The following is a 14539-nucleotide window of genomic DNA, read 5'->3' on the forward strand; positions in this document are numbered from 1 at the left end:
CCCTGCACTACACCCTGGGCAACGGATCCAGACCCTGTCTCTAAACAGCAACAACAACAAACAAACATCTCCTTCAGAATAATTCAGTAAGAAAAACAGCTTGAAAATAACAGAACATAGTTTCACTGCACATGACTTCTTAGTACATAAACATTACACATACAAATTATATTTATTTATTTTATTGGCTATCACTTGTCATCATTATGGCAAGGATATGTACCTGATTTTTTTTGTGTTGTAATTTTTGAATATTCATATTCTGCATTAACTGTATATTAAGTATACTGATATATACCACTATTATGTAAGTGAATTCTTTCTAGTAAAAGCATACCATGAAACATGTAACAATGTGACACCTTTTATGTATTTTAGTAAGACTTCATGGGAACAAATTCTCAATTCATTAAAAACAATTCCCTATCAAATTGTGTGCCCCACAGTCATCATAAGACATTCTACTTATATATTTTATAGTTAACATTTTAACAGTTTAATTATTTATTGACATGACTTATCAGGATTCACGGCATGATCGTTAAATATAACTGTTCATACTGGTCAGAATTAATGTCCTCTTTAACTATTGGCAATGATTTGTGCATGAATTTACAACATTCTTATTTTCTGCTTAAGCCAAGATGACTTCTTGTGATTTAAAGAAAGAAAATGAAAAATCTAATACCTCCAGCACAGACCCAGGTAAGGAAAAAGAAATAAAATCTTTAAGACAGCCATTGGTGTTCCTTTTTACTTTCTTAAGGTACTTATTTACTGCTCTCTAGAATGAGAAACTATTTTAATCCATACCCTGGCTGTGAAGTCCACAGCAGCTCCCCGGTTTAGAAGAAGAGTTGCCACGTTGACATTTCCATAATGTGCAGCTATGTGCAAAGGGGTAAAACCACTCTATGAAAGCAAAGATATGATAGTCAGCATAGCACTTCACTTTACTATGTTGCAGCCATTGTATTAGTGAAGAAAGTCACATGGTAACGGTCTACCTAACATATAAGCAATAATAAATGCTTTAGTAAGATCTTAAATCTTAACGTTATAAGGTGGTACATAACTAAACATATAAAAAGTAAATAAATATTCTACATTTATTGGCATAATATTCATGGCATATTTTTAATTATCTTAAATATTTATTTATGAGATTTGTTGTTTATACAAAACAATGTTTCTTAAATTGGTCTTGCATATTAAAGAAAACCAGAATATGATTAAACAACATAAAGTTTCAGCCATAGGATTAACATATCAATGAATTTGGTTAATATCGTTTCAGAGAAGATTCAAAACCAGTGTTTTTGTTTTACTTTTGTTTTAAAAAAGCAGTATTGGTTGGCATTATAATTTTGGAAGCATGAAAGTATGTTGAAAAATTCTTACAAAGGATATAGAATTTGTTCCACATCATTTACACTGTCATGATATTCCTATACACTTTTACAACTGTGTAGCAAGATTATGTTATCATGATGAAATAATTAAAAAACAAAAATTAAACAATATACTTGGCATCAATAGGAATAAAAAAGGAAGAGAAAAGTTCAGCTCACTCCAATTTTGAATGTTAAACAGATTTTATCAATACAATAAAATGTAGTTTAACCAACCAGGTTAAATCAACTCAATGGGCATTACAGAACTGTTTACTCTTTGAGTCTGAAAATATCAAATGAAAAAAATATATTTCCTTTTCTTTCTTTTTCTGATGAAAATATAGTTGAAAATTGTTGCCATTTTCACAATAGAAGCATATTAACTCTTTTCTTATTAAAGTACACAAAGATCTGATAATTTTTCTTACTCTCCATAAGTTTCACTAGTTAACAAAAGATTATGGGAAAAATAGAAACTGTTATTTGCTATCACATTCTGCAGATTTTGGGTTACTTGGTATCGCTCTCTTTTAGTTGAAATGAATTGTTTACTGTATTGTTTTTAAGAAATATTTTCAAAATTACAATCATTTTTTTTCTATTGAGTTGATACATAGGCTTTGGTGACTTTGTTTTAAAAACACCCTAATTAAGCATTCAGATACCTTAGGTAATGAAAATTTGTGCTATTACTGTAGCAACATTAACTACAAATAATTTCTCACTTAGAGAGAAGTAAGACACAAAATAAGAACAGTAACTATTAATCAAAATCCCACATCTATGATCAAGATATTTTTATTTTGCATTTACATCATGCCAATATTCATGTCAAAATGGAGGGGGAAATCAGCCCTCAACCTGGCTGTTATTTGATAAAATGTCAAATTTTTATATTTTAGGAAATAATTGACTAAATTTGTTTCATTTCTATCTTGATATTTCCTGTCACTCAGACATATCCTGAGTGTGTGTCTATTATTGATGTCACAATTTAGTTTCAGAAAAACATACTGAGGCTGGCTGAATCATTTTCAAAGTCTTTAAATATAGTAATATCATTTGCAAAAATAAACTAACTTATTGTCTGATATAGCCTCACTGATCATTCATAATGATACCCAGGCTGTGAATCTTGGATCAGCACAAAACTGGTATCAGCCCTTCAGAGGAACTCTTCCCTGATTAACATGGAAGCAGGAGGCAGAGTTCACATTTCTACAGGATTAGACAAAGGGGTTTCTATTCTTTTTACTCTATTGTCTTCAAGGAAATATTTATAACTCAGTAAAAATTCACCCAAACTTTTGCTTTCACAATGTTTAGAGCCAATACCGCTTTCAAAAATGTATCTTAAATAATCATCAAAAAGCATCTAAGAAAGTAAAGGTACTGAAATTAGTTATTAAGATATCAATTTGTATGGTTCTAGTTGTGAACAAGTTCACCAAGCAGTTGGGCTTTCTGTTGTCTCTGACCTAGGTTCCATACAAAGACAGGGAACAAAAGAAATAACACAAATAATTCAAGTATACTCTGTGAGAATGCTCATAAGTCCACAACCTAGTCATCAAATGAGATGATAGTCTAAAGAATCCCCTCAGCAAAACAATAACGGACCTACATAAATAGTCACTTGTTTTTGAGTATAGGTTAATTTGTGTAATATACATCAACAATGTTTGTGTTAGTGTCTCTCTGCAGCAATGGCCAAGGAGAGACTACCAAATACATACATATACAAACACACCATACTGAGAGGCTTCTGAACTTAATGTTCTTATTGATTGAAGTGACTTATTTTGGAATGTGGAAAATATACGATTCTATGACAAGTATTTTAAGACTTAGAAGAAAAAGCAATTGGTCTGCTCTTGATACGTTCAATAATATCATTTATTATATAAAATGTGGTAAAGAAAAAGAGCATACAGGAAAAAAAGGGCAACTGCAATTAGATAAAAAGACAAAACACAGTGGCAGAGAAACCTCCCAAATTTTCACTTCGTAAAAACTCTAACCTGAGAATTCTCATTAAGGAAATAAAATCATATCTCTTCTTGACAATAAGTTAATAGTAAAGTTCACTCATTAAAATCTATGTTAAGAAAGAGTTTCATTTCATTCTCTAATAACCTATTTAAATAGTTTTACTGATAAAATAATGCTTCTATTATATGTTACATTGAATATCTTTGAATTATCAGTTTGCCTTCATTATGGGAAAGGTTTCCAAATTAATTTCCCATTAATGGAACTTGTAATCATTAGTATGAATTAGTGAGCATTTATTCTAATTGGGCAAAAACTAAAAATAAAGACAAGGTAAATTTTGGTATAACCACAATACTGTACCTCAGTTGTCCTATTCACCATCATCTGAAGCAGTGTTGTTTGGGAGAAAGAGGGAAGATATTACACAATGCAAAATTATGGTAACAGTCAATATGCTCACTGCAATTGGGTATACTGTTCCAACATGCCAAAATGCATTCTACTGAAAGAAGACATCCCCAAGCACTACACAATACAATTTTATCTTTTAAATTCTATTATTTGTGACTAAAAACAGAATAAGAAAGCAGATTTCTAAAAAGCTCAACCTCGTCTTTTAAAGAAAATTATCTTGCATTTAATTTTTTAGATGGTCCCCTTCTTTCTGAAATACCTCTGAAAGTCATTTATCTCTTTTTATGACCAGAAATAATTTTGCATTATCACCATGGCCTACTTCTTTATCATCCCCCAGGAGGAGTCTGGCAGCCAAAGAGTTCCTTTTCACAAATGTGTTCAGCTTTTACCTTGGATTGTACGTCAGCATTGTGGTCATTCTGAAGAAGGAGTGCGGCAGATTTGGTGTCGTCTTTCCTAGCGGCAATATGCAGAGCTGGCAGTCTCACTTTCCCTTTGGTGTCATTTTCCAAGAGGATGGCCACTGCCTGGTTGTGTCCTTGCTGGAGTGCCACAGCTAGAGGAGTAAAGCCATCCTGGTAAAACAGAAGGTAAAAATTGTCTGTTAACATCTTTAGATGCTAGAGATTTAGTTCTAAGCAATGATGGCTCTAATCTTTAATGATCAAGATTGACAACCAAATATTACTGGGAAGATTAGAAGCAGATTATAACCAGTTATCCATCATATTATGGAATACTTTAATCAAACGGCTTTCCTAATTTCTATTCTATACATTTTGAAAAACATCCGCATTCTTTAACAAACATACTACATACAGGATGTGCTCAAATGTATGGTTGCAATCGAAAAATAAAAGTGAGAACCAATCCTAAATAATGGCTCTGTAGGTAAAGCAGAAAAGTGGGAAGGGTAGAAAGAATGGAGACCAAGTCTGACTGGGAATCGAAGATATGGTAACTGAGACAGGGAAATAAAATATATGATTGACTATGCAGGTTACTAAATATCACTGAATGGTTAAGGAAAACAGCCCCTAGGGATGGAGTTGTCTATTACCAATTCAATTTTGGAAGTTTAGGGAACAATACGATCTAAAACTCTGGCAAATTAGGCTAATTTATTAATTATGCCCTTAATAGTTGAATTTTATATTATTTTGACCATTTAGATATAAAATTACATGTGCTAGGTAATGTAGAAAAACCTGTTTTCAATTCTAAACTTAAGAAGACAGTAAAAAACCAGTAGCATGGGGAGTGAAAAGGTAGAGAAAACTTAGTAGTAGATAATCATGCTAGAAAACTTGGAAAGCTATATTTTTCTCTCTAGAAACAAGTATTCAGTTCTTGGAAAGGTGACAAGTACATCAAAAAATAGTATATTTTAGGCTCTACTTATGTGAAAGAAAAAAAAAAAACACCCTTAATCCACAAAAGTTGGAAAACAAGTCTCAAAGTTAGAAGTTTCCATTCACATAGAGAAAAAAATATGGACAATAGAATGGTAAATTGAAAGACTGCATTCTAGGCCGGGCAGGGTGGCTCACATCTGTAATCCCAGCACTTTGGGAGGCCGAGGCGGGTAGATCACCTGAGGACAGAAGTTTGAGACGAGTCTGGCCAACATGGTGAAAAACTATCTCCTCTAAAAATACCAAAGAAAAAATTAGCTGGATGTGGTGGTGTGCACCTGTAATCCAAGCTACTTGGGAAGTTGAGGCAGGAGAATCGCTTGAACCCAAGACTGCACTCTAGAGACAATGGTAATTTATCACAATTTAACTACTCAATTTTTTTCCAATAATAATTGTTTTAAAGTCACTGCAGACTTTTGAGGAAAAAATAGTTTTCCTCAAGTGTATTGTATCATATATGCAGTACCAGCAATAATAATTTTTTAATAATAACTGATTTTTAAACATAACACATTAACAGAATGGAAGAGTAAAGCATGTAGTATCTTAAGATGAAAAATAGTAGCCTGAATTTAGAACTTTGTTTGGCACATATTAAATGCTCTGTGAATGAGAAAAGCACAGACTCATTATCACATACATATTTAAATGTATTATCTCCTGCAGCACTGTGATAGTTTATATTAAAAGAGTGTGAAATTAATTTTTTTCTTGGAGATGAGGCATTTGCTCACAGAACAGAATGTCGTTAAAAAGTTTTTGGCCTTTAATTTTGGTAACATTTAGGAAGAAGGAAGAGAGTAGAGAAATACTGTATAAAAATGGTACTGGAGAGACTGAGAACTCCCTTCTGAGAATTTAACCTTGGATCTTCACCATGTAGATTTCACTCTAATCTATACTGCATGGGATAAGGCTAAACATTCGGAATGATTTGTTCAAGTACCTCAACTAAAAGGAAATCCATATGAAAGTTCAGTAGCTTCATTTTTCATCATTCATTTACCAATGCTAAGTGCCATAATTATGGGAAATTTAAATATTTCTTCTCAGTCATGAATTTCATTGCCACATTAAATAATCTCACAATTATTTGATTTTAAAGTGGTCATAATATCTTGATTAGTTATTAATTTTTGCAAATTAGCTACCAACCAGCTCAGGGCAAGTCCCTTCTTTAGGTATGTTCACACATGTTCACATAAGACTGTAGATGGTATTTAGCAATATAACACAGGATATCAAATGGCAATCAACCATACAGCCCTGTAAAAACATTATTATTTTTTTTTTACAGAATAATACACTAAAAAGGAATACGTAAAGATTTGTCCATGTGTGTTTTTTGATAACCATTAGTGCAGACAATGAGAGTTTAATCAATTAAGCTTATATATTCAATAGGAAAAAAGTAATTTTAGCTATTTAAATGAGTTTCTAAAATGAAACAAATAATAGGTATATAATGTGTCTAAGCTAGAATTTAAAACCTCACATGATTTATTTGCAAAAGACACATTTCCTTGTGGAATCAGAGAGGATTTTAACTTTCTGGGGATCAAAGTATAACATAGCCCCTACTGATGCAATGTACATAAAAGGGTATTTTTGGAATCAAACGGGAAATGCTACAGAGGTCTAGACCAAAGGAGCCAGAAGCCATGAGACAGCTGGGAATGCCAGCAAGCTCAGTTTTCCTAAATCCTACACTAGAAACCTTAAGTCTATTTGGTAAATAGAAGCACTCTAGAGTAAAGGTTTCATCTGGTAAATGATTCTGCTTTCAAGAAAATCAAAATCAAATAAAACAAACATAGATGTCCTTATTTTGATATATTTCTCAGAGGCCCAGATGCAAAGATGCAGACTCATATTGTTACCTGAGCTCTGCCCGAAGATATTCACATGGTACTCATGGACAGAACTAGTCTGAGGAAAGAAAAGGTCCCAAATCATAAAAATCACACTATATCCAAGTGGCAAGAGTATAAAATCTGTGTGTATTGAATAGAGAACTCAAAAACATTTCATACTGGGCAGTTGTGTTTTCCAGTCATAGGTAGGCAACATGGTCTCATTCATAGTGTTTTCTTGGATTTTTTTTTAACTAATGAGAATAAGCTGTCAGAAAGTCATTGCAATTGGCTCCATAAAAAGTTTTCTCCCAAAGGGACTGGAAAAGGATTTATTATATTTTAATAACCTCTCCTTCTAATGCAGCATAGAAGGGAGTTCATGTCCTAAAGACTTAATTGTCCAGAAAGGAAGCCATATTAAAAATTATCTTAAGATAGTTTCTGGGTAACAAGAATCCATCAGTCTTCTTTCACTTCAGGCCAGGAGTTTTGAAATTTTATCAATGGGGCCACAAAATATGAAATAGGAAAAGCCAAGCCCATATACTCTGGTTGAAAGAGGTAAGGACAGACATGTCTCAGGCGAGCTCTCTTCCTCTCCTCTTGCATGTGGCCCACTCCCAACCTTTCAGTGGCCCGAAGCACAAGAGCTTCTGGAGCATCACTTGAAATCACTGCCCCAGACAGCCCTTGAACTTGCTGCTTAATCTGCCTACCTAAGCAAAAATGAGAAGGAAAATACAAAGCAGTTTCTACTTACTAGGTGAAATAAAAAGTGCTTAGGAAAGAAAACTGATGTTCTCAAGGCCCCTGTCTACTCTCACTTATTAGGTCCAGATGTCCTGGAACTCTTTAAGACTAGACTGATTTTGAACATTCTATTCAATTGTTGCCATAATCAGTCACACAACCATGTTTCATAATTTGTGCTTCAATAAGGTACAGGGTGTTTTTTAGTGACATTCCTCATGAAACTGTGCTAACACAGATACTTATGAATTATTTCTGATGGTAAAAAAGTTGTTCCATTAAGGAATTATATTAGATCCTAACAAAGATAAAATATTGGTGCAAAGAGATGAGTAGAATTTACTGTAATTGAATTTTAGAATGGTACAAAGCTCCCAAAAGGCCAGAGGATGGAAAACTGATGGAGGCATGATTTTATGTAAGAATAAGTAGACACGAATCCAAAATGAAGGCATAAACTGATGGAACTCCATGCACAAGCCTGAGTCATTTGTTCATAACCACTGTTGCGATTATAATAGCAACATGAACGTTCCTAGCATATTTCAGACAAAGTAATGGAGATTATTTGCAGACTGATATAAAGAATATGGACATTAAGATCAAAGAATTCAAGACTTTAGGGCTGACAGTCTTACCTCTGTAGCAGTGCTCTGATTAGCTCCATTTTCCAACAAATATTTCACAACATCAATGTGATTCTCTTGGGCAGCCATGTATAAAGGAGTAAAGCCATTCTGAGGACAAGAAATAAAAAAAAGACATCTTCAATCATTTGTATAAGAGAGAACACGAGGAAGTAAACCTTCGACTTAGTGAAGCTATATAAAATACTTTCATACTGAAGAAATTATACACATTTTTACCATTATAAAGCTAGACAAAATTGCAGTGAACCAAGCACCATACACAATTCCTAGAGCAATGAGGAAAAAGAGTTAAGGAAGATAGTTTCCCTCATTTCCTGTCTTCATTTCAGTACCAGAGAGTCACATTTCTCATCTGCTAACACTGTGTTAAAGATACTTAGTGGCCAGGCGCAGTGGTTCATGCCTATACTAGAACTTTGGGAGGCCGAGGCGGGTGGATCGTGAGGTCAGGAGCTTGAGACCAGTCTGGACAGTGATGAAACCCCATCTCTACTAAAACTAAAAAAATTTGCCGGGCATGGTGGCACATGCCTGTAATCCCAGCTACTAGGGAGGCTGAGGCAGGAGAATCACTTGAATTCGGGAAGCGGAGGTTGCAGTGAGCCGAGATCCAGCCATTGCACTCCAGCCTGGGTGACAGAGTGAGACTCTGTCTCAAAAAAAAAAAAAAAAAAAAGTAGATATCTTAGTGTCTTTAGCATATTTGGTATCTCAGTGTCTATATAATTCTATAACATACAGAATTATCACTATAGCATCTTTATAAAATAACATCTATATAATATCTTCTGTATTTATCATTCATAAACTATTTAAACAGACCATGGTTATCTTGAATATACACAGTTTAGTTAGCACCCTTAGTGAAGTAATTTACTACTCACAGCAGAATAGTCTAGGAGAGACTACAAATTTGATTGAGAATTTAAAAGTCTATATTTCAGTGTTCTGATTGAAGCAGCATGGTTTATATGGAACATCTTTATATTGCTTTTAAAAGCCATTTTGAAATTCTATCACTCATTCTCACATTCACTTTCTCAGTTATTTGCTAAAATACAGCCACTGGTGGCTAGACTATCGCTGAGCTACAGTGATAAATAAGACAGACACATGCACCCTAATGGAGCACACACTATAGTAATATTATAACATTATTATAATCAGAGATTTTTAAAATTACTGAAATTGTATAATATGAATTTTAAATCAAATTTAAATGGGCAAATTTTCTTTTCATCAGAGCCTTAGGAATATGTAATGTCTCATTAAGGAAAAAATCTACAAAACCTTCTTGTGGCCGGGCGCGGTGGCTCAAGCCTGTAATCCCAGCACTTTGGGAGGCCGAGACGGGTGGATCACGAGGTCAGGAGATCGAGACCATCCTGGCTAACACGGTGAAACCCCGTCTCTACTAAAAAAATACAAAAAAAAAAAACTAGCCGGGCGAGGTGGCGGGCGCCTGTAGTCCCAGCTACTCGGGAGGCTGAGGCAGGAGAATGGCGTAAACCCGGGGGGCGGAGCTTGCAGTGAGCTGAGATCCGGCCACTGCCCCCCCGCGCGGGGGACAGAGGGAGACCCCCCGTCAAAAAAAAAAAAAAAAAAAAAAAAAAACCTTCTTGTGAAATAACTCATAAGCTCTCCAAACTATGTAGACCTTAAACATAGATGATTTCTTAAACTTTCCATGCATTAACAAGAATAAGTAAAAACACAGATCAGAGTTCAGAGATTTTTAAAAACTTAAGAGAAAACTTTTTTTTTCTTTTGAGATGGAGTCTCGCTCTGTTGCCCAGTTTGTAGTGCAGTGGCACAATCTTGGCTCACTGCAACCGCTGCCTCCCAGGTTCAAGCAATTCTCCTGCCTCAGGCTCCCAAGTAGCTGGGACTACAGGGAGAAAACATTTTTTAAAGATACTTTTTTGGAAATATAAGTTCTTCTGTATATATAGTATAAGTGTGGAAACATTATTTAAAATGGCCAACATCCAGCAAAATATAAAGAGAGAGTATACAAGTAGACCAAGTAGAGTGATTTTAAATTAGATTATAGAAGAAACTCTTCAGGCTCCAAATGTTGGAGGAAAATTTAGAACTAAAAAAGAAATATAAGAGGAATGAATTAACAATGTTGTAGGATTCAGGAATAACTTGCTAGCTGGATAGCATATTTTAAAAAACACACACACACAGCAAGCAGGTGAAATCTTGTGTATTTTAAGAACACTGAAGAGGTGGCGGAAGGATAGAATTAGAGATTCAAAGGAAGGGAAAGCCAGTGAGGATGGTAAAAACAATGAGTGGGTGTGGAATGGGGCTCTTTCATGACAAGCAAAAGGCAGGGATGAAAATAAAAGAAAAAGAACTTTTGATACAGTAAAACAATTTGCTAACATGCTTTTCTCTGACAGTCTTATAGAGAGATCAAGAGAAAGGGAATCAGGCAGAGGTTGCCAGATCAGCAGGAGAAAGGAGATGTACTATGCTGAGATCCCTGCCTGAGAAAGGACCCTGCCCTGGGTTCTGAGCTTTAGAGGGACCCCCTCTGGCTGGGCAGGGCAAAGAATCCTGAGGGCCAAGAGGACATGCTCACCATGACCCTACAGCTCCTCCATGACCAGAATCCCTGCCTAGGTGTTCCCAAGTGTGGCTCCAATGCTCACTCACACTTCTTCCTTGGGTTCATCCTCTCAAGTGTCCATTGGTATGCACACCCTTTGGGAGACAGAATGATGGCCCCCACATATGTCCACATCCTAATCTCTGGAACCTGTAAATGCTACCTAATTTGGCAAAAGGGACTCTGTAGATGTGATTAAGTTAAAAACAATTGAGACGATGAGATTATCCTGGATTATCTAAACAGGCTCTGTGTAATCACTGGGGTCTTTACAAGAGCAAGACAGAAGGCAAAGAGGAGAGAAGATGCTACGCTGCTGGCTTTGGAGATGGAGGATGGGACCATGATCATAGAAAGAAGTGTTAGAAGTTGAGAAAGGCAAGGAAAGGGATTTTCACCTAGAGCCTCCGGAAGGAAACAGCAATGCCAACATCTTGGTTTTAGTCCTGTAAGACTAATTTCCAAAGCTAAAAAATAATAAATTTGTGCTGTTTCAAGCCATTGGTGTTGTAGTAATTTGTTACAGTGGCAACAGGTATATAATACACACCCTTCAAGCTGTTTGCTAGGGAAGGTAGAAGTGGGAGATGTACAAAGCTTGAATATGTGCAGGTTTGTGTGTCCACACCCTTACATGTGATGCTCCTGTCACACAGATGGAGTCAGGGACAGGAGTAGAAAGGGGACTGGGTGGTAGGCCCCCAGGATTGGCACTGCCCTCATCACAGTCCTGTGTGCAACTCCAGGCATTCCAGGATATCTAACTTTGGACCTGTCATGATTAACCTGTCAAAATAGGAGATACTTAACCATTTTTTAGCTTGATATGTAGCTTTTAATTTTAAAAAATAAATTACAAGCGGGCCTCTTTGCATTCCTTGTCCTGGGACCTACAAAGAGATGAGCTAAAGTGGTAGAGGAGAAAAGGAGGGGAATATCAAGGCTTATAAAAAATATCAAGGGAGACTACTGGGTAACTACCCAGAAGAAAAGAAGTCATTATATGAAAAAGAAACTTGCACACATGTGTTTATAGCAGCACAATTCACAATTGCAAAAATATGGAACCACCCCAAATGCCCATCAATCAGTAAGTGGATAAAGAAATTGTGGTATGTATATATACCATGTACTAACACCCAGCCATAGAAAGGAATGAAATAAGGGCATTCGCAGCAACCTGGATGGAACTGGAGACCATTATTCTAAGTGAAGAAACTCAGGAATGGAAAACTAAACATCGTATGTTCTCACTCCTAGGGGGAGCTAAGCTATGAGGATACAAAGGCATAAGAATGATACAATGGACTTTGGGGACTTAGAGGAGAAGGGTGGGAAGGAGCTGAGTGATAAAGACTACAGATTGAGCACAGTGTATACTGCCCGGGTGATGGGTGTACCAAAATCTCAGAAATCACCACCAAAGAACTTATTCATGCAACCAAACACCACCTGTTCCCTTAAAACCTATAGAAATAAAAAATTAAAACAAAACAAAAAAATCAAGGAAGAAAGTATCAAGTATATGGGGAGAAGGGTAGTGACAGACGAACATTCAAAATCTTGGTTAGAGCATTTCACAAACATCACTTGTGTGCCTTGTGCCATGACCCTGGTGTGCTACAGCTTCCAGCAAAGTAGGGGAGCAAATGTGAAGAATGATAAAAATGAAAGTGACTTATTGAGCTTCTGTTATATCCACTGTAAAAATGCTTTGAATAGATCTCCTTAAATTATAGTCTCCTGGTTTGTCTGGGACAGCTCAAGTTTATCATAGTATCCTGGAGTAATTATTAATAGTGCCTCAGTTTGGATGATAAATGACCTAATACTACATCTAATACTTAGAAGAGTGTTGCAACATTTGTACTAGCATTCTCATTCAAACTGAGGCAGCTGAGGCTCAGATACCTACATAATTAAGCCGAAGTCTTGCAGCTAATAAGTGATCTGGGAGTGACAGGCAGGTGGCAGTTTCTGAATAGTCTCTTCCCTGTAATGGTATTAGAACTCCATCCTGTGGATGAATTTTCCTCAGTCTGGCTGTGTGATAGAATCTCCTGTAAAAGTTAAGAGTGCCTAGGTACCACTCTACCACCTCGTCCCTGCTGAATTGGAGTCTCCATGTGCAAAGCCCAAAAATGAGCATTTTTTTAAAAGCACATTTTTTAAATTGCCTTGAAAAGTTTGTTACAGGTGATGCAGAAAAGCTGAATGTATTTTGGTAGGGAGCACCATAATCACATTTGCATTTTAGAAAGTTCATTCTGGTGAAAACAGATGCCTTGGCTTGGGGTGCTAGGACACAAGAAAGGAAGTAGGTTGTCAATCAGCTCCTGCAGTACCCTTTGCAGTAGTGTACATAAAAAGATGAAGGAAGCTTTGGTTCAGAGATCGGAGAGTTGTTTATTGTTACAAAACATGTGAAGTAAGGCAGTAAAGATTTACTACAGGTCCTTAAAATGTGGAAATTATTCTTTCTTAACTTACTGGTATTTAACAACAAAAAATAGCCCACTGGAGAATGTAAAACATGCCTTTGGGTAATTAGGACAAGGCATGGCAGCACTTTAACACCACTCTACTGTAAACTTTATAGGAAAGCATTTATCATCACATATTAATAGCTTAAGAACATAACTGTATTGGCTTCTGCGTACATGCATCCAGGTGCTTTCCAACACCTTTTGTCTCTGTGTGTTTCTAAAAAGTCTCTGGTTGCATGTAGGTACGAAAATAGATGCATTTTCTCCTCTTTGGTATAAAAAAGTCAAAGATATCCACAGCCCAGGCTGATACTGGGTGGGTGAAATAAGAACAGCATTACCAGTTGTTATAGTAGTTCTGGTGTGACCAACAGGTGCCCCTAGCAACTGGTTATTAAATATTTTGAACATTACCCCTGTGTATAGAAATCTATGAATTATTTGTTATTCATTATATTTACTCAACAAAAAAATGTTTGGTGACTTTTCACTGCTATGCATTGTGTTCAGTTTTAACGATTCAGAGACAAAATGCAAGGTTCCTGTTTTAAGAATTCACAGCCCAGAGACTGAGATGGACAAGTTAGCAAAATTCTGTATTACAGTTTAGTGAACACCTATATAATTAGTTTTTTAAAAAATCATGTGTTGGATATAAAGAGAATACAGATGAAAGACCCATAATTCAACTAGATAAGGAAATGATATCTGAAAGAAGTTACTGGGAGTAACAGCTAGAAGACACTGAAGACACAGAAGCAGGAAAGGTATTTGAAAGAGAACAAACACCGTGCAATGAGACAACACAGGACATATGGAAACTTACAAATAATGCATTGTTACTGGGGAGAAGCAGCTGAGATAGGCAGGGATCAGTCCCTGTTTGCCTTGCTGAGGAGTCTGAATTTTATTCTGAAAGCCTTGCTAGGAATTGTTTTTTGTACAGGGGTTTG

General features: G+C 35.9%; 1 protein-coding gene across 50 annotated transcripts in view; it reads right to left on the reverse strand.

The window, feature by feature from the left end:
- Positions 1 to 14539, reverse strand: part of ANK2 (ankyrin 2) — a 584559-nt gene that overhangs the window by 151027 nt on the left and 418993 nt on the right. For 46 of the 50 annotated variants that reach the window (XM_031664041.1, XM_031664034.1, XM_009207442.3 and 43 more), the window contains 4 exons: positions 8469 to 8567; positions 4196 to 4381; positions 3750 to 3773; positions 814 to 912 (listed from right to left, as the gene is read on the reverse strand). In XM_031664041.1, coding sequence (XP_031519901.1) covers positions 814 to 912; positions 3750 to 3773; positions 4196 to 4381; positions 8469 to 8567 — 408 coding nt within the window. The remainder of the gene's footprint in view (positions 1 to 813; positions 913 to 3749; positions 3774 to 4195; positions 4382 to 8468; positions 8568 to 14539) is intronic. The other 4 variants (XM_031664045.1, XM_031664053.1, XM_031664048.1 and 1 more) reach the window with 1 other exon arrangement.

The sequence above is a fragment of the Papio anubis genome, chromosome 3, assembly GCF_008728515.1.
Source record: "Papio anubis isolate 15944 chromosome 3, Panubis1.0, whole genome shotgun sequence".
NCBI classification, from domain to species: domain Eukaryota; kingdom Metazoa; phylum Chordata; class Mammalia; order Primates; family Cercopithecidae; genus Papio; species Papio anubis.